Genomic DNA, 20,454 nt, shown 5'->3' with positions numbered 1-20,454 from the left:
TTTCAGTCTACCTTTGCTAGTCATTACTGAGACCTCCCTTACTCTATTCATTATAGCCTCAATGAGCGAAAAACAGTGATGCACAGAATCTTTCAGCTAGAGTCCCACCTGCACTTCCCAAGTTACCAGGTTCTTAATCAAGTTCTTAATACATTTCCATTATGCATCTTTAGCTTGACAGCTATAGTTTATCTAGCTTAAAAATAACCTCTTTTTTTTTTTTTTTTTTTTTTTTTTCCCCATAGCATAGCTATATAACGATGGAGGCGAGGAAAGAAGAATTTGATGCTGCTGTTCTTCCTCACCCTCCTTGTGGGTCTTTGCCAGAATGCCTCGGTAGAGGGTGTTGTTGCATTGCAGTTCTAGCTCACTGACATTCTTGCACTAATCTGAACAAGCAGGGCAAGTGTGTCTGCTTTTGAGGCAGCCTTGGCTGTAACTGGAAGCAAAAAATAATAGTTTGCTTTAGAGAGTTCCTCTTGCTGATTGAAATGTTGGTGGTACACTGAGACTGTGTGGACTGGGAAAACTGACTTGGCAAATGCAGTTGCTAGAAACCCAGATTTATTACTTTACAACAGCTTTGTCTTCTAAGTGCAATAAATTATTAGTGTGATAAAAAGGATGAGATGTAATTTTTAACCTGTCCATCTGCTTCATTCAAGGTATCTTGTTGCTATGTTCAAGCAAACAAACAATACTAAAGTGCTTGGTACAACCAAGGGAATACAAGTTGTGGTGTGGGTCCAGAAATGAATAGGTGGAGTGAGATGAGTGAGTAGGAAGCTCCAAAACCAGATTTGTTCTCCTTGGAAACAGTTTCAGTTTGTCTGGGAGCAGGTCTGCATTAGGAAGTTCCTGCTGTCCCTTCTATTCCATCCCTTCAGTCTTGCCAAATGCTAAACCAGCTGTTTGTGTAGCTGTGCTCTAACTGAAGTGGTGAAAATGGGTGATGGTGAAGAAAGAACCTCTTTAAAATCATGGGGGTTTATTTACCACCTATCCCTTTATCACTTCAGCAAATTGGTAAAAAACAGTTCCAGTTTTACAATTACAGAAAAGCAGAAAGTAATATAAAGTCAGAATATCTCAAATATCTCAAAATGCTTTGTGTTGAAAAGAGGTCTTTTGTTAAATTCTGCTTTTAAACCTTTGAACTGCACTGTACGAGAACATATGTAATTTTATCATAAAAGGACACCCCAAAGACAGCCTCCCTCCCATTGACCTTTTGTATGACACACAGATTTTCTGACTTCCTTTTAACAAAAAATCAGAAACTGCCTTTTAATATTACCTTCAACTAATTTAATTATGACAGTTGTCATCCTGCCAACTCTAAAACGTATGATAGGAGCTGAAGAAGAGTGGGACATAAAATTTACATTTGCATAGTATTTGTATCTGTAATGCAAAGAAGCTATCACCTCTTTGCACAAGAAGGATATTTGATTAAAATAAATCATAAATACAAGAGTCCCAAGTTTATGTCAGACAACTGTATTAGAATATGAAGTGAGTCATGCCCTTCAAAAGGGTGACTGTTAGCTATGTCTGTAGTCTCAGTTGTGATCCATCATCCTGGTACCTCCTACAAGGACATTGATGCAAATAGCATCTGTAGTCATTACTCCCTGTAGGACTGTGTATACCTCATCATGGAATTCCCCATCTTGAAGCCCTTTTCTAATGGTGTGGCTGGGATTGCACATGGTATTTCAACTGTTGCCACTGTGATCCCTCAGATAGCATTAGAATAATATCCTGCAGCTTGTAATCAATATAGTGCCTGAGCCAGTGTATTTCAGAAATATATTTGCTGTTAAGCATTGCCCTGCAGGCTTGAGATCTGTAATGAGCATTTTTCATTTTCAAACCACTTCAGAAACATAAAGTAATTATGAAGTAGAGGGATCTGATCCCCTGCTTCACATACAGCTGGGAGAGAGTGGAGCAGGGGAATGAAGGCATAGGAGTAGAGGAGTTTGGCTGGCTTGGTGGTTGAATGTGATTTGGAATTTGGGATCTTTTGGCTTCTGTGCTCACAGTACCCTACTCTATTGCTTCCTCTTAATTGAAGGGGAAAAGTAATTTCTTTAATTCTCTTTCAGTTTTGAAGTCAGGAGAGAGGAGATGAAATTTGACCCGGGGTCTCATTTTAGCATAGCTACTCACATGCGGTTTTCTCTATTTTGTAATCGTACCCCTATAAAACAGGGGAAAGGAGTGAGATTAGCCACCTGACTGAGTACCAAACCTACATGTGCTTTAAATCAAGGCATGTGAAATTTTTTAAATTGGCATTTGTCAAGTGCAGATTTCTAGACCCAGTTCTATGGTTGTCATATTCTCTAATTCAGAATTATGTTCAAGGAATTTCAGTTGGAAACTTTTTCTTTATGATTTTATCTGGGTTATTATGCAAACACGATTACAATATACTTCATGGTGTTTTGTGAAGCAGTCTTTTACTGTCTACTTATGCAGGATAATGAATCACAGTGAATTTGAGTAAACAGTATTCCATCAATACTATATTTATTTTGTTCAGTAGCATGCAGTTTTGTATATCATGTATCTAACAAAGTTTGTGTCCTCTCCCTTCAATATTTCTAGCATTGTTTTTAGGATTCCCTCATTCTTTTAGATGTACCAAAGGAAGGATAATAGACTTTTTTTTGATTGAGTTCCTCTATTAGCATGTAAAAGAGATCTATGGTGGGGTTCCTTTTGATATCAATGAAAAGATGATGTGATCTTGGGTCTGCTCCTTTTAAATTTGATACATGTTTTCAAACCTCCTTATTAGAATTATTTCCTTGACAATAGACAGTAATTCTTTCAACAGGGTTTGGGAGGGGGGGGATTCTTAAAGCACCATATATGAAGAGTGAAAGACAGGGAAGGGATTTAAAATTGTGAAGAATTTGAACCAGTGGAGTTCACTGATTTTGAGATACCAACTTTTCTGGACATTGTATATGTGTATATGGTTGTATGACAAGCGTATGGAGTCACCTTTCTCTGACAATTTCCTAGTAGTCTGTAGTCCACAGATTGAAAACGATTAATTCTGATATTTACATTGTAGTTGCTTCAAGCCAAACAACTTGATTTTTTGCAATTCATCTTCAGTGGGGATGGTGAGACTGGGTGTCCAGACTGTGTATTGACATTACAGGTTCTATTAAGGATACCAGTTAAGTGGTATCCTGCCAGTCTTAATGTTTGTTGTTGTTGTTGTAGAGGAAGAACTGAAAATGTTATTGTTGTTGCTTCGTTGTAGGAATTGGGGGGGTGGGGGTGGTGTTCTTATTAATTGCTTTTGTACTGATAGGCATTGGGTTGAAATGGAAACATTGTACGGTCGTCTGAATAACTGTGTCCAACATCACTTTTTTTTCCATTTAATTAAAGACCTAATAGAAAGGCCATTTGGGGTCACAGTTAAAATTCTGGTTAGTGGCAATGCACTTAATTTTAGTAAGGTATGTCTTCATTGTGGTGTGGAGAATGGCAGTCACTCTTGGCCCACGCAGAGGCAAAATTTAAAGACTAAAGTGCTGAACAATTACTACACTGAAGTAATAGATCATTTTGTAGAATCAATATGTCAGTACAAAGAAAAGTGAGTGAGACTGCAAAGAGACGCACCTCTAAAATATTTGGCTCTCTAGAGCAGAGTTTGGGAAAGAGATGCTTTTGGAAGCTTTGGGCATAAGCAATGTTGTTTGGAAGTCTTCAATTTCATGATAGTTTTAAAATTTGTTCAAGTCTGTTTGTGTTGCACTGATCCGATGGATGTTGCTCCTTTGTGCTTACTTTTGTATTTTTCTATTGTCCTTTCATACCACTGGTAATTTTAATTCTGCTTTTGACCTTTGTTATAAGCATTGTTAATTCTTCTACTGCTGATTTCCATTTGTTGGCTGGGACACCTAAGTGATAGGTCTTTCCTGGGCAGTGTCACATCTAAGGGGCCTGCTACATTATGTTTCTTTACTTATATAAGGGTGCTAGAGGAGAGGAGTACAGTTTGAGGAAGTATTTACAATGCACAGATTGAGGACAATCAAGCATTAGAGCAGGTTGTCCAAAGAGGTGGTGCAGTCTCCATTACTGGACATGTCAAGAACTCACTTGGATAGAGCCCTGAGCAACCTTGTCTGATTTCATAGCAGATCCTGCTATAAGGACAAGGTTGGATAGAGACCTCCTGAGGTCCCTGAATTATCCTGTGGTCACATATGGACAGAAGTGTATCAGGAGCTGCAGAAGGTGGTATTCACGGAGAATCTGCACAGAGCAACAGAGGGACAATTGGGAAATGAAAAAGGAGAATTCAAGGTTGAATCTGCCCATGGTTCTCAGATCACATCTTCCAGCCATTCCCATGTATGCTGTGTGATAACTGTTAGTGAACTCGAGCATTGGTACTAAAAGCTCCCTCTGATTTCTAGAATTATTCCTTCTGGTCCTCAGCTTTCTCACATTCAGTCCATGTCTCGTAAACTAAGTGGTGTGCTTTAAATAAGGGGGCAGTTCTCAGGGAAAAGGTTCGTGATTACCATAAGACCAAGTATGTCTTTTATGTCATGTTTTTTATAATGGATGGTAACTGAATTTGATTTTTTTTTTAATTTATGTGTTGAATCAGTTTTCATATACCATGCATTTAGACACTTTTTTTTTTATTTCTCTGTAGATAACTGCTAGTTGCACTTGACTTAGGCTGTCAGAGTCTTTTTCTAGTTATAGCATTAATAGCCAGTTTCAAAGTGTGTTTAATGCAGTCCAGTCTTTTTTTAAAGCCAGATAGGATTTGAGGTGAATTGCAAAGTGATGTCTTACAAATAAAAACAAACACCAATTCTATCTTTCTGCTTCTAAAGCAAAAGCTAAATTAAAATCCTAATGCTTCCTTTTTGTCCTGAGTTTTTAAAACATTTTTCCTTCTGCTAACAGTGTCTCAGATTGTTGGGAGTTTTGAGCCTTAATTTCACTTGCCCTTTTTTTTTTTTTTTTTTTTTTCTTTTTCTCTCTTCTTCCTGGGCATGGCTGGTGACCTATAGCGTGCTGCTTGGCTGCTGGTAAAACAGGAAATGGGGTGAGTAATTTCTTTTGGCAACCCTCATACCACCTCTATTAGAGAGTTCTCCAGATTTAGAGAAAGGAGAGATACTCTTACTATAACTTTTTTCCAGCATAGCAGAAATGAGAAACCACTTAATGCAGTGGACCTGCTGAGATGTTAAGAAAAAATTGTAACCAAGCAATTAAGGCTGTGTTTTTGAAGTCAAGACTGTTCCTTTCATATACTGCTAACAGTTGTGGAATATGTAGGCTCACTTCCTATGTCCTTGGCCAAGATTTTAACTTACTTTGTACCTTTAAAACTAAGCATAAGGAAATTCAGAATTGGGATGTGCTATAATTTTTTTTTTTATTATTATTATTTTTTATTGTCCATAGCTCTTGCTGTCTGTCTGACAAGAACTCTTTTATGTAGACCCCATTTGTCTCTAAATGTTGAGCAGGCCAGAAGTTGATTTTATAGTCCTGTCCAGTTGTCCACTTTACTTGATGCTTACAGAGGATAAGATGGCAGCTGTTTTTTGTGGGGGTTTGGTTTTTTTTTTTTTTGACCTGGTTTGACCTTTTTGGGGGTTTCTTATCTCTTTTGCCTCATGGTGTGATTATAGCTAGCACATGGTGTTTCAACTTGGAGGCTGTCTGTCCAACTGTACAGCTTTGAGTTAACTTAATGGTCCTGAGAGGTGCCATGATGCCATCTGTGAGCCAGAATCCTCTTGTACATGGCAGACATAATGAAATACAGACCTCTGCATTTTGCCACCATATCAGGTTTAGCTTACATTAATAGTAACTGAAAATTGTTAGTCAGATAATGGTGAAGATGGTGAAGAGTCAGTAGTGTAGCGAGAAAGATACTAGTGCTGTGGCTGCAAGTTAGTTTTGACTCTTCTTTTTTGTACCTCAGTGTTCTGAAATCAATTTAAATGCTTGATTCTTTGCTTTTTTAAACAAAGAATTTTTGTGCATCTGTCTTTCTCAGCTCTTCTCCAGGTAGGCTCTGGAAAGACTTTTGCAACTTTTGATCTACCATGAAGCTATGGCATGAGTTTCCTCAGTGCATGTTCTTTTACACAGGAAAAAAAAGAATCTATATTTAAATGTTAGTGAAAAAAAACCACTGGCAAATAGAAACAGGGCAAAACAAGATATTGCTTAGGGTGGAAGCTGTACAGGAGGCTCCTTAGCAAGTAGCACAGGTGCTGCCCTGCAGGATCCAGATACTCAGTTTACTTAAGCTGAACTATATGTTGATCTACTATCAGAAGGATCTTGCCTCCATCTGCTTGTACCTTCTGTCTTTCTTGCGTTAACGTAAGTGCTTATGCGACCACTGGGAGACCTGATCACCTCACTGAGGTGGCTGAAAAACAAAACTTATTTTTTGGTGGATTAGGGTTTGCTTTAAATGGGATCAATGGACTGGTATTACTTCCCATGCTGTATAGTGTCAGTGTGCAAGTGCTGGCAGGAATGCAAGGCCAGAGGCAGGGAGGGAGGAGGCAACATAGTCCTACCTGTGCTTGAGCTGACTGTAGCTCAAATACCTTTAGTTACTCCCTGCCAAACTCTTATGTGTTTATTGGGAAGCATCTTAATTGCAATCCTAGTCTAGCCTTAATGTTTCCTCAACACTTTGTTTGTTAATTCAATACAAAGATTCAGTGCTGTTATAGGAGGTCTTGGAACAGCCTTTCATTCTTTCATGCCATGGTCTGTATGCTTAGTACTTTTGTCCTTTTTTATTCATGCATTGCTTGTTTACCTGGCACTAGTTACTTAAGCTTGTCTTGAAATATTATATGTCATGTATCTATCTTTGACAGACCCCTGTACAAGTTATTATTTCTTTGTGATTCAGAAATCTGGGCCTTTCCTTGGCAAAGGATGACATTGTTCAGCTGAAAGAAGCTTATAAGTGGATTATTCATCCCCAGTTGTCAGAGGAATTGGGTGTTCCTGCTGATGGAAAGGTGTCGTATAAATAAGAAAAAGCTTTTTTTCTCTCTTTTTTTTTCCTTTTTTTATATGTATTTGTGTATACGTATATTTATACACTTATATGTATGAGGGGAAAAAAACATATATACTTTTTTTTCCCCTCATTAAGAGATAAACAAGTTGCACTGCTCTTATATTCGCTGTAGGGAGAAGCAGGGGGGAAGCTCTTTTAGCTGGAGATCTCCAAGTCTCAATACTGAGGGGTCCAATCTTCATTTTTGTACACATAGATCACTGCATCTCCTGAAACCATTGTAGTCTTTTGCTAAATCTCTTGCTCTTGGGCTGCCATCCTCCTTTTATCATTAAGACTTTTTTGGTTTTCTCATTTTCCAGGATCTCTGTTTTCCAGAGGGTAAGGAATGCTCACCCACACATTCCTTCTTTGCTCTCCTGTTACTGTCAACACTGTTACTGCTGCGTGAGATGAATTGTTCAGGTTGTTAGCATGTTAAATTCTATGGATAAAATATATTTCTGAAATATATAGAAAGAGGAAAGACTGGTCCTTGTTCACTTTAATGAATGCTAGAGATAGACATGTTTGAACCTGCAATACCTGTAAGTAGGCAATAGACATGTTTTTTCAAACCCTGTTTTCAACTTCCAGATTCTGACTAACATTCTTAAAATGTTTCTGAATTACATTGACTGAACATGAAATTCAGATGTTGCCAGACAAATTCAGAAACACCATCATCTTGAATGTAAAATTTCTGCAAACACAGCAAAAATTCCTGCTGAGGACAAGACAGTCTGCAGTTTTTACTTGTCATCAGCCGTAGGACTGACCCCAGGACTAGACTCACTTAGTCTTTACGTTGATTTGTCAGCTTCCATAATAATTACAGATTGTCTTTTCCCAGGAGTGCTAATCAAAAGCATGCCTTTTGTCTTAGTGAAGAAAGAAACACTCAGTTACCCTGAAGATGATCCAAGAAGAAACAAACTTCTTAGATACCAAGTTAGCAAAAGCTCTACAACACTTAGGCACTGAGCCACTCCAGACATCATTGTACCATAAAAGTTACTTGTCTAGTGCTTTTTATCTACAAGGCACTTGAATATTAGCCAATCTTTTCAATAGCCCTCTTGAGGTGTTCTGGTATCTGAATAACAGAAGTAATGAGTGTTGTTTGCCCAAGGCCAAAGAGGGAATTGGGGGTAGAACTGAGATTACACTAGAGTTTCTGGTCTAGCTGTCAATCCACTAGGACATGTTGCCTTTCTTTGCCCCAAGGCCATCCAGTCATTGCAAACGAAGCCCCTGACAAAATTTTACAGTGGTGACTACTACAGGGTTTTTATCTTTATTCCACGCTGTGTGCTGCTCTCCCAGAAGGTTTGTGAAGTTTAGTGACCGTAATAGGCTTTGAGCATACGCTGTCTCTGACTCAGTTCCCCCTGTGCAAAATGGGGCCGGTATCTATGATGTGTAGGTCACTCATGTTTTTGAAGTGCACTCAGATAATCTTTGGTTACTTCAGAAATGCAAATGCTATTATGGCACACATTTTAATGTCTTTAGATGATGTTGTAGAATAACTGGGTTACTTTCTCTTTTGTCTACTTCTTTACTGTTTTCCTAATACTACATTAAGGATGCTTGAGAATATCCTCCCTGTTTGTTTAAAGAACTATTACCTTCTTCTTCCTTTTTTTTTTAATTAGAGTTTGTTTGAAGTTAGCGTGGTCTTTGCTCACCCAGAAACAGACGAGGAGTGCCATTTCCTGTAAGTTTCTATATAAATAACAAAAGATCTTTATCTAAATATTGCGCAACATTGTTGGTTTGGATCTGCTACAGATGAGAATATGCAGTGTTTATAAACTAGAATGGGGCCTGCATCTAAACTTCCTTATATTCAGATATAGTTGCAGAGCTTAAAGTTACACCATCTCTGGTTAATTCTGTGCTTTAAACCCAATAAACAAAATTGTCCAGAATTTTTATTTGAACTGGATGGAGAACATTCAGATAAGTTGTTCAATTTCAGCCCTTTTCAAAGTCATTACCCTCTTCAATATAGCTGTATCATTTTAAAAAATGAATTCAAACCATATAGTTGCAGGTGGGGGAATCTTCTGAGGTCATGCCTCGGTTTTCCTGCTCATATAGGAGACATGGATGGGAGGGAAGACTTTTAAGTGAGTTAATCCAACTTTGCTGGTTGTTTAAACCAAAAAGAAGTTCCCTGGCCACTACACGTAGTTTTTGGCCTGGCCCAGTAGGGCATCTGCTATACATAAAGAAGCAAAATATTTCTGTGAATTTAGCTGCCATTTAATCTGATTTCTCAAAATCTAGCTGTAGTATATTCTGGATAATTAGGTTCACTCTTCCTGTTTGCTGATGCTTCCTGGAAAACTTCAGTTTCACTCAGTTTCATCACTTGTGCTCCTACTGCAAGTTAAATCTTAGCATAGAAAGAGGCTTGGCATAGACTTCGCTGTTGCATGGTGAATTAATCTCTTGAGACTAAAGATTTCCTTTGCAGTCTTTATATATTTCCCTGATTTTACCCCTTCTTGCAATTTGTGATCTTTGTTTGAATGCCGAATCTGCTACCTTCTTGGTTTTCAACAACTGCATCTTTCATTTGTCTTGGGGTGGGGGATGAGGGAACACATGCTAGGTGACAGACCAGGTATTAATAAGAACTGACTACCAGTGTTTGCTGAACATCTTTCCTTTCCAGCTTCTTCAAGACTGGGCAAAAGGGGGAGAAAGTAGTAGGGCCAAACTACAATTCTAAATAATGGTACCTGCAATCCTGTAAAAACGCAAGTGTTTCTGGATCCTGCACCCTTTTGTTCTTATTTATTTAATTTTACTTGATCAGTTCTTGTTTTCTGCAGTGCTCTTCCTTCCTCTGAAACCTCTCAGCTCTTATTTTAAGCTCATCCTTCCGTCTTTTTTGTGTCATTTCAAAAACTTTGATGTTGAGCATGTTATGGTACCAATGTCAGTGCTCCAAGTGGAATAGTTGTAGAAGTGAAAGCCGTAAAGAAGTTCCATTCCACATTCCAGCTACTCAGGTGTATTCCATGTGACCTGACAATATCCCTTTTTTTGCCTTCTCTTTGTAGCATAATTAAATAGCAATTAAGGTTTTAGACACTTTTCTGACAGCATATTACCTAGTTTAATTACATAGTAGTTTCTCAGGTGTCAAGGCATTCTGCATATGTGAATGGCTAGCTCTGGGCATATTCTGAGGCAATGGTTTGGTTTTGGTGTAAATACGGTAAATTTGGCAATTGGCCCAGCTTTAGTAATGACAGTCATGTTTTTTATGGAAGCCAGGTAGGACCTTGTCTCAACCTGGAGAAGTCCTCCAAGTATGCTTTTGGGTGGGATTTCCAAGTGTGGCATCTGCAATTTCTCATCTCTCAAGCTTATTCTTACACAATTATGTGTAGGTAGGTGTGCTAAAATGACCCTTGGTTTGGCGTGGAAGATTGAATTGGCTTTTGTTAGTTTATATATGGAGATTTATATTTAAAGGTAAGGTGATACTGAAATCTGGAAGAGGGAATTTATGATGCTTTGTGTCACAAACTGGCCAGGCAAGTTGCTTGTATAGAAACAGCAAGAGGTCAGACCTGCTTCCTTATAGTCTAAAGTAGTTAAAGAGGTGTTGAAAAGCACCAGCAAGAAATGATAAATTGTGTTGTAGGCTAGAAATCATTTCTAACTGCATACATAGAAATCCACTAATAGGAACAGCAACTTCCTCTGCAGTACTCAGAAAAAGTGTTTCACTGACTTGGCTTTCACTTTCGTGAAACGACCAATAGTTTCCTTTTGAAGAGGCAAAGCACAAATGGTATTGAACACCTGGGGTTACTTTTTCTGTAGTAAATTGAATTTTCCTATCCAGAAGCAGCGATTTGAATCTCTAGTTTGTAGTGTGCATTGTCTTAGAACAGCAAATATAGATTTCAAGATGTCAGCAAATCTTGCACAGAACTTAAACATTAATCATGACCTTTATTGAGAAGGATTAGAAAGGACTGAAAGCTAAACTTCCTGTGTGCTTTTCCATCCCATCTCAAAGCTGAGACACATTTGTGTTAATCAGAGCAAAAGAGGCTTACACACCTTAGTCCATAATTTCTCTCTAGCTCAAGCAATGCACACCTTCTGCCATTTGTGGTTCAGGGTAAACTTAATTTTAAAATCTGCTCTGTGCTAAGTTGTGGACGTGAGATACTGGACGTGTGAGATACCGGACATGCGAGATCCAAAGACCAAGTACATGCTATGTTTATAAGTCTTTCTGTTTATGTCTTTTTCTGTAAGAGTAGCAGCTAATTTTCATTTCTGTATTTAGAGCCACAGCCTGTCCAGACTGTTTCAAACCAGCGAAGAACAAACAGGTAGGATCTCATCATTGTTGTATTTCTTTTCTGACAATCAGAATTTCACAGCAGTAGGTACAATGAAGAACTTATCTGGGTATTCAGTCAGTGTTTAATGTCTGGTTTTCCTTCATCAAAATTCTCTTTAGTTTTGAATTGTCCAAAAATAAAGTTGTCTCCTTTATTCATTTAACATTTCTCTTCTTAGGAAGACTAAAAGCTTGGTGCTTTTCTTTAGGTCATTCGTTTTCCAGACTGTCTAAAGGATGTAATTTTAGGAATGTTCTTTGTAAATATCTCCCTTAAGATCTAGGAATTTGATTGTCATGCATTAAAAGTAGCATAAAAGATGATCCTCAAGCTCTCTGTGGGTGAAACAGTTCAGATAAGTCACATTGTGAAGATGAGACTCCGCAGCCAAAAGAGAAATGATCACACTGCAGTTCTCATGTCCTCTGATCTGAGTGAAAGACACGATACATGCAGGATGGTTTTATGCTGTCCATCTTGGAGGACGGGAGGAAAGAAAAGGGACCTTGCCACTTGTTGCAGACCCTGAGCAGGCACACGACTAAACTGGAAATTCAGCAGGTGACCAAGACAGTCAGGGGCCTGCAGCACATGCCCTAGGAGGAGAGGCTGAGGAACCTGGACTTCTTCAGCTTGGAGAAGAGAGGGCTTTTGGGAGGACCTAACTGAATCTCCCCCTCGTACCAACAGAGAGATTATTGAGAACAGGGAGCCAGGCTGTTCCTCACAGTGCATGGTGGAAGGATGAGAGACAGTGGAAATAAGTTGAAATGAGAGGTTTGGAATAGATAAGAGAAAAAACTTCTTAACATGAGGACAGTTGGACAGTGGAACAGGCTATGCAGGGAGGGTGTGCAGGCTCCATCCTTGGAGGATTTCAAGACCTGACTGGATAAAACTCTGGGCAATATTGTTTGATCTGATAGCTGACCATGCTTTGATTAGGAGGTTCATTTAGAGACCTTCTACTGTCCTCAGCCTTCCTAAAGTAGGACTCCACCTCACCTGTTGGAACACTTTGTTTCTCCTGTTCTAGGAACCTAAATTCTGTGTATTCTGCCTTAGCCTCACTTGAGTTATCAAAAGCAGCACCTGGCTATGCATGATAGCTGTGGCTCCTGCCTGTACTATTATTACTACTTTTACTATCAGTTCACCCTTGTGAACTGATGCAGCTTGGGAGTCTGAAGTTGCTTTCCTTCCACAGTTCAGGAACTGCCAAGCCCTACCATTCAGGGCCCGCCCTTCTGAGTAGGAATGAACTTTTGAACTTTATAAACAGATACCTACTCAACAGTCTTATTTTCAGAAGAACTAGCTGCCTGCTGTCACTGAGATAAAACCTGGGGCTTAGGTATACTTAACTCTTGAAAATGGGGAAGCTGGTTTAGGTTTCTCTTCATGGATTTAGGATTCAGTTTTTAATCTATTTTGCAAATTTGGACCTGAGCTCCCAAGCACTACTTTTTTTGTTCTTGCTTTTGCACACTTTTGTATATCATTTGAAATAAGATAGTTTCCAGAGATATGCTTAACATTTCTTTCAGCTAACCAAAGTACAGGCTTAGCAATTGGATATTCTAAGGAGTTGGAGTAGGTTTACTTGGAAGCATGACAGTAACTTTAGACCTGCTGAAAGTCAGTGGCACTTGTTATTTTTTTCTGTGTAAAAACAGAGTGAGGAAATGTATACTACTGTTTGTATGTGTCTTCTAGAAACAAAGGGGCAAATCTTGGTTCTACGACTAAATAACTGTTATGTTCCAATCTGTAAGTTGTATTAATTGTATTGCTTTCATGTTGTGAGTAAAGTTAAGTGAATAGATTTTGGCAAAATTACCTGTTGCTCTTTGTTGGCCTATTAAAGTTAGGGTTAAGATCACAGTGAGTTCTTGCTGATATAGAGTTGCTTTTAGCTATAAGAAAACACAAAACACAAGTAAAAAAACTATATTGTGGGAAGTGTACGATATGTATGTTTTAGGGTTTTTCTTCCTTAGGCATATCCTCTCTTAGTTCTTGACTCATTTTTCTATTTCACTGTGCAGTCTGTTTTCACTAGAATGGCAGTTATAAAAGCCCTAGAGAAGATAAAAGAAGAGGATTTTCTGAAGTAAGTATATACTGAAACTAGTTCTTAGTATTGTGCTTTTGTATAGAATTAGGATGGGGAGGAAAATATTAGGTGCATAAGTAGTGGTAAGGTGTCTATAAAAGAACTTTTAATTGTTTAAATTCTGCTAGTTTACTGGTTAAAATGTGTTCTGTTTTCTATTTTTCTGGTAATAGAAAGTCATTCCAAATCTTTTAATTAAGGGGTAATCTTAAAATGCTTGACTTAAGCCACAGAGCATAGAAAACTGGACATGACACAAATGATGCTCTTTTTTCCATTACTAAAAATGCTTCATTGGTTGATTATCTCAGGAGCAGCACAGAGGAGAAACTGTGGGTCACAGAGCTGCAGTTCTGCTCTGTGCTTTCAGCAGTACGTCACTGCAGATCTCAGGTCTGGCATGGGATTTAGAACAGTTAGAAGTGAAACCAGTTTGTTGTAGTTTTGCCAATCATTTACATTCAAAAATCTTTATGTACATCCCCAAAGCCACAGAAGAGATTTAGAAATCATGGAACTTCCTTCTGTATTTTGAACCTTAGACTTGTAAAAAGAAGCTTGCCTTTCAAAGAAAGACTTTTTCCCTTATTTCCAAAACGTTAGGAGTTGACTTTTAAGAAAACACCAAGTGCTGTAATATGGTAAAAATCACAGGCAGTGGGAAGACATCAACAGACACTTTCTCTGTAGTTCACTGTGCTTAATTGCACTAAGTCTTTGCAGCTCTTTTCTTTGATTCCTAGCAAAGATTTAGTGATCCTGGAGATAGTTTTCATGCAGTATTTAGTTTCATTATTGCTATAGCTGTAGTACAGTACATCTTATTAGCACACTTTGGAGTGTTATACCTCGATAATATTTGATGACAGATTGACAAAAGAATTTGCAATGTGGTGTTCTTGGTTTGCTTAATGTTTATCAATTTCTTGGTGTTCCAGCTTTTGTGAATACTGAGTTTATGCTGTAGCTGTGTTTTGTGTAACTGAAGTCGTCATCTTTCATGCCATTATTGCTATGGTAATGCTCCATCATGTTCCGGTATTACTAGCATTTTTTAATCTTTTTTTATACAGGCATTTTCCATGTCCCCCAAGTTCACCAAAGAACCTCTGTGTTGCTCTGGAAATTCAGTGCAATAATGGTGCAGTTTTTGTGGCTGGTAAAGTGATCCATTTATTTGCTGCTGTGTTGTCTTAAACATAACTTTATAATACTGCCACGAGACCAAGAAGATTCTTGCTATGTTGATTCCTGTAATTAAGTATATATAAAAGGAGCAAAGAAACAAATCTAGCTCTATCCAAGAGTGGACTTGTTTGAAAGGGGAAGAAATCATACTTGCCTTTGCTGAAGACATGATTTTGTCAAAACTTAGAAATTACAGATCAACATGCTAAAATCAAAACTGTTTGCCTGCTCTTACATTGTGAATTTAAACTTGGAGATAGTGTGTGGTGGAATATGGTTGAAAAGAAGTGGGAGCTGCAGACAGTGGTATCAGGGCCAAGGTAGGGTTCCCATGGTAGGAGCTGCAGGAGGGGAGCATGTCACTTTGGCTGCTCCCAGTGTGTGCCCACCTCCCTTCTGGATATTTAGGAAGATCCTGCTTTTCCTTGCCATTGTTTTTCTTTTGCTTTGAGAGATGGAAGAGTTTTGTCTTCTAAAGACAGCACAGGGTGATGTGAAGACTTAAAATAACTTTCTTTGTGCCTCTGCTCGTTAAGGGGGCTTATCCAGAAGCAGTTTATGAAACAAAGAATTTTGCGCTGTTGTCAAAGCTTGCTCCCTCCTTCAGAAAGCCTTTATCCCTGCAAATCTTGCAGTTGTAATATGTCCCCTCATAATAAGCACATGGTTTGGGAAAGGCACTTCCCCACTAAAGAAGCTCCTGGCAGTGCTGTTCGCTTGCTTGGATTTTGATTTGGATTCAGAGGTTTTCACTGTCTGGATTTATCTGCATATTATTCCACCCAAAACTGCCAATCTTAATGGGATTAATAAAGGTTAAATTTTGGAAAGCTTAGCTCTTTCCAGTTACCCCCCTCCAAACCAAGATAGCATCTGAAATAAGTGAGTGAGACAGGTAATGCAACAACACTTGGTGTCCCTGAGTTGAGACGATTCAACTTTTTTATCACCTGCCTGCAAGAGTATCTGCCCTTCTCACAGTCCTGTGTATAAACAACCGTTTATCTAAACGTATGCAAACAGATTATTAAAAAAACCCCAAACCTGCAATTTAAATCCAGCATACTGTGTTTAAAAGGATGGTACAAATCCTGAATAAAGGAAAATGTAAAATGAAAAGAAAAATGCAAAAGTGAATGTTGATGTTTTATACATACGTGTTTCTTATTTTTGATTACTGATTAGACAGTTAGATATACATTTTCATGAATCCAAGATATCCAGTGTCTTTTAGCCTTTTCCAAACATGCTGTTCTATTTTAGATTGTTTTGTTGGATGGTTTTATCAGAATTCATCTGTATGGAGAGAGAGAAAGAGACAGAGGGTTGGCTTTCTGCATGTGATTTAATACTGGTTTTGTGATTTATAGTTTATAGCTTTCTTCAACCAAAAAAAAAAAGAAAAAACCCAAAACAAAAAACCCCAGGCAGTATGTTGTCTTTCATTTTTTAAGAATTAAATCCAGAATAGAATTTATTGAATACAGTGCAGTTATTTTGCTACTATTAAATGAGACGGGATCTTAATTTGGAAGCACAGTTTCAGAGTTGGTATTGCCCTCCTGACCTTGTCTTTGGTGTTTAGTGATCAATTCCCCCCCAACTTTTTTTTAAGGGTTCAGGAGAAGCTGTCAAACTGAGAAACACCTTCTGTTTTTTTTAACCCACTCTTGTTCAGATCAAAAGCTAAAACTATTAGAATGGGGAGTTGAGAGAAAAAAATATTATTTTCCTTTTTCCATTTTGTGGAAAGAGAATTTAGCAGTGTGAAGCTGCCTTCTGAATGATTAGTCATAGAACTTTCATTATTTGCCCCAGTGAAACAGTATTAGTCAGTTTCCCCATTTGTTTGTGTCGGTTTTTCTGCAGATCAAAATGTAAGAAGGAAACATTGTTAGAAATAGGAAAATATGATACTGAAAACCAAAAACATTGAGATGACAGAGGCACAGTATAATATGCATAGCTACTTTGAACTCTTTTTATTTTCTATATGCAAGGTTTCAGATTTAAACTTGTTTGTGCAGGGGGTTACTCATTGTTCTTTATGAATAAGTTCCTTGTTTTATGCATATTTTCACTTCTTATAAAGCCTGTGAATAAGAAAGCTCTTTTTGGTCATCCATGTCAGACTTGTTCTTTGGTTGTAGCAGTCCTTGTGTCACGGGAGATGGCATGCTAGTGTGACATAACAGACTATGACTGGAATCAGTCAGCGGATGGCAATCTCTTTACATGGCAACTTTTGAGGGTTCTTGAAATTCATACTAGTTTATTGAGACGTTTTGCTTGCGTGGTTTTCCTTGTAATGAGCTAAAGCATTTTAGTTTGGGTTTCTTTTGTTAAACATTCAGACAATGGTAGAACTTGGATTGAAACCTGAACTACTTGATAGAGGAGAGTGTGGGAACTTCTTTACTTGGGACACATAAGCATTCGTGGACAGGCATATGTATTGCACTAGTTTGGTGTATGGGAGGCTGGTTCAAGAGTGTGCTCTGATTACAAAAAAAAATTTCCCATTCAGAATTAAGTTGTCTCAGGCTGGGCACTTGAACCTCTGGGTTTTATTCCCAGTTGCATCAGGCTATATACAGTTTTGTTTCTATGCTTATACCTGAAGGTATGACTGCAGCAATAGGCTCTCCAAGTCTACATTTAAGCTGGCTATCTTGGATACTGAAACTCTTGTAGATGCAGTAGCACGCGTTTCATACTGTTGCCGTAAAACAAGTTTAAGCCTGTAAATTTCTTTTCACAAGACTCCAATGAAGGTTAAATGTGTTGTGCTGTGCAATACTGGAGCTTTTTGTCCATTGCTTTAGAATGATTACAGGTAACATAGTTGTTTTTTACAGGAAGATACAACAAATATTCAAGGAATTTACCTCAGACTCCTTGGATTATTGATGGGGAGCGGAAGCTGGAATCTTCAGTGGAAGAACTGATTTCAGGGCATCTAATGGCAGAATTCAAAGCAGATAGTAAGTATCAAGGAGATCTTTTACCATATATATTTTTCATCGTTACTAGAATATTTTTTCTTAGTAGCTACCCACTTAATACAAGAGTGTAATGGAAGAAAAACTGTTTCTTTATCCCTGTCTTATCCTTCCAAGTCAAAGCTTGTAAACTTTTTTAGCTGTGATCTGTGAGTAATTAGATGACTGTTTTGTTTTATGCAGTGTCTTTTATCGTACTAAAATATCTTCTCAGTTGATCTGATTATGCAAATATTATGGTTTTATGTGGTAGTATTTTTGCCTAGCCATACTTCTTAACGGTTGGTAATGTATAAAATGACTTGTAACGAGAAGGTTTTTGCCATCAGCGTTCTATAATATCTGCCTAACCTCTGACGCCTTCATGTTTCTTACCTTGATTAACTTATTTTCTTCAGTGCATAAAGTTCCACAAGCTAAATGCTTATCCATGGATTATCCAGATGAAATAATCACTGCCCATCATTTGTCATCTACTAGACATGGAATTAGAGACAAAGCAAGGAAAAATTGCATTAAATATTAGTTTGGACAAAACAGCTACTTTCCCCTCCTCTCCTTCCTCCTCCCAGTGGATATGTTGGTCTGAACACTAGGAATATCCTCAAACCATGTCTTTAGGCCAGGTACGATGTAACAGCTGATTTCCGCTTGCAGAATTACCACAGGTGGCTACCAAAAGTGCATGTGCAGTAATGTTGAGAAGAGATATAAACAAATAGAAAGACCATTGCCAGTAGGTCAAGGGAGGTGATCCTTGCCTTTTACTCAGCACTGGGGAGACATATCTGGAGTACTGGGTCCAGCTCTGGGCTCCCTAGTACAAGAAAGATGTGGACATACCGAAGCAAGTCCAGGAAAGGGCTGTGAGGATGATTAAGGGTCTGGAGCATTCCCAAGTAAGAAAATTCTGGTAGTGTGACCAACATACACCTTCATGACCATGGAGGAATTTTCTCACACTTATGTGGTTGCCATAATATGACCAGAGAAATGAGAGATAATAAAAACTGAGGAAATCTTTATGCACTCTGTATGTTCCCTGTGGAGGAAAAAATTTTGAAACCATCAGTTTTTCTGAGACCCTTTGGAATAGAGCTGCAAAGTTACCTGTAGTGCAGGGTTTGGTCCCCCATTCTTCCTTCAGGCAAAGCTTAAAGGTGGGAGGGGTATGATGAAGGAAACTAAATACCCAACAGTATATTTTTGTAGCTTGAACAGTGAAAAAAACCAAATACACAGAGGTTACTTTTCAGTTTGGACATGAATTTTCTTCCTTTTTTGTCCAGATGTGTGTGACTAGCAGAAATTTCTCTGATTTCTTTGGAAACCATTGGGTGTGTTTAGGATAAAATGTTGTGTTTTGGAGGAAGACAGCTCACTTTGCTTTTATTCATAAACTTGAACTATCTGGATAAGAAATGAACAAAATTAATTAGTAAGTGGAATTCCTTCAGGATGGTACTGCTTTTTTTGGACGTTTTCAGGGTTATAGCAGTGTCAATCAGGCCAACAAGTGCTCTTCAAGAAACTTGTGAATCTGATGCAATAAACAATAACTATCCCAGATTTATTCAAATACAGTGCAGGCTTCATTTTATAAAGATAGCTCTTTGAAGTAGATTTGCAAGCAAGTTTAGAAAGAAAATATTTCACCTTTTAAAATCTGTAGAGAGTATTAAACATGTCAAATAAAATCTCACCTGCCTTGTTCAAATCTGTTGTAGGCTTTAATTTTTCTTCCTCTGGAAGAGAAGATGTGGATGTGAGAACACTAGGCAATGGTAAGGCTTGGAACATCCCTTGTGAAACACCGAAACAAAAAAAATGGTTAACCAAAGCTACCCTAATAGATCTTGCTGAATGTTAAGTGCACAAGTGTGTAACTAGGCACACTTCAAAATTTTATCTCAGAAACATTTTAGAATTTATGTATTTATTCCCAAAGACCGAACATTTTCATAAAACCAACTGAAAGAGGAGCCCTTTTTCAGTGTCCTTGGGTGCACAGGTGCATGGAAAAACATAATTTGTTAGGAGTATTTTATTTTATTCACTTCCTATTTTTAAGCCATTTATGTCAGACTGATTCCTATATTGTCTTCTGTTGGGTCCTTCTCCTTTGCCTCACTGTCACTGGGGAGCGGGGAAGCCTTGTTTTCTTTTTGAATTTGGGCCCTTCATAAAGGTCAGTTGCTTTCCAATATGCTGAAGCTACTATAGCCAAAGGAGAAGAGGAAAGAAAAAGTAAAAATTAACAATGATGTGTTTCAGTTGCCATCTGATTTGTAGCGTAGTTCTTGGCATTGCTTATACTGGGGATCATCGCTGGCCCTGAGCACAGAAAGTGCAGCTATTGCAACAGATGTTTAGCTGAGGGAGCGGGATTTAACATCATCTTGCACCTGGGCATTGCTGTAGGTGACAGAAAATAAGCTAATTAACTTTTTTCCTTATTTTATTTTTTAATTAGCACAGACTTGTACAAGATGTCTTCTGGGAAGTTGTAATTTGCACTTATTGCTGATACTGGGGTTTAGTAGCCAAAAAAAGTCCCTTGTTTCTTTCCTTCCATCTGATGCTACATCCCTAAACCCGCAAGTCCTATCCCTGTTTGCATAACAGCAGACAATCTTCACACCTTCCAACCTTACTGCA

At 38.2% G+C, this 20,454-nt stretch overlaps 1 protein-coding gene and 1 long non-coding RNA gene across 8 annotated transcripts in view; one reads left to right on the top strand and one right to left on the bottom strand.

Annotated features, from left to right (window-relative positions):
• PUS10 (pseudouridine synthase 10) overlaps nt 1–20,454 on the top strand; it is a 39,281-nt gene that overhangs the window by 7,393 nt on the left and 11,434 nt on the right. For 4 of the 6 annotated variants that reach the window (XR_012651587.1, XM_075035403.1, XM_075035404.1 and 1 more), the window contains exons 5-12: nt 5,073–5,107; nt 6,956–7,067; nt 8,767–8,828; nt 11,433–11,478; nt 13,539–13,603; nt 14,680–14,765; nt 17,653–17,778; nt 19,524–19,580. Coding sequence is in view for 5 of the 6 variants with exons in the window: in XM_075035403.1 (XP_074891504.1) it covers nt 5,073–5,107; nt 6,956–7,067; nt 8,767–8,828; nt 11,433–11,478; nt 13,539–13,603; nt 14,680–14,765; nt 17,653–17,778; nt 19,524–19,580 (589 nt within the window). In the remaining variant the exon portion in view is untranslated. Of the gene's footprint in view, nt 1–5,072; nt 5,108–6,955; nt 7,068–7,431; nt 7,451–8,766; nt 8,829–11,432; nt 11,479–13,538; nt 13,604–14,679; nt 14,766–17,652; nt 17,779–19,523; nt 19,581–20,454 lie in introns of those variants that run through there. The other 2 variants (XM_075035407.1, XM_075035406.1) reach the window with 2 other exon arrangements.
• On the bottom strand, nt 15,720–19,917 carry LOC142034341 (uncharacterized). 2 transcript variants are annotated; one of them, XR_012651589.1, is made up of 4 exons: nt 19,500–19,917; nt 18,172–18,269; nt 17,683–17,753; nt 15,720–16,090 (listed from the first exon to the last, which is right to left on the bottom strand). It is a non-coding gene; the product is annotated as an uncharacterized LOC142034341 (long non-coding RNA). The 2 variants fall into 2 exon arrangements; XR_012651588.1 differs by lacking the exon at nt 19,500–19,917 and having other exon boundaries at nt 18,172–18,603.

This window comes from Buteo buteo, chromosome 9 (assembly GCF_964188355.1).
Source record: "Buteo buteo chromosome 9, bButBut1.hap1.1, whole genome shotgun sequence".
NCBI classification, from domain to species: domain Eukaryota; kingdom Metazoa; phylum Chordata; class Aves; order Accipitriformes; family Accipitridae; genus Buteo; species Buteo buteo.
The sequence above is the reverse complement of the archived record's forward strand: the minus strand, read 5'-3'. Positions and strand labels throughout refer to the sequence as shown.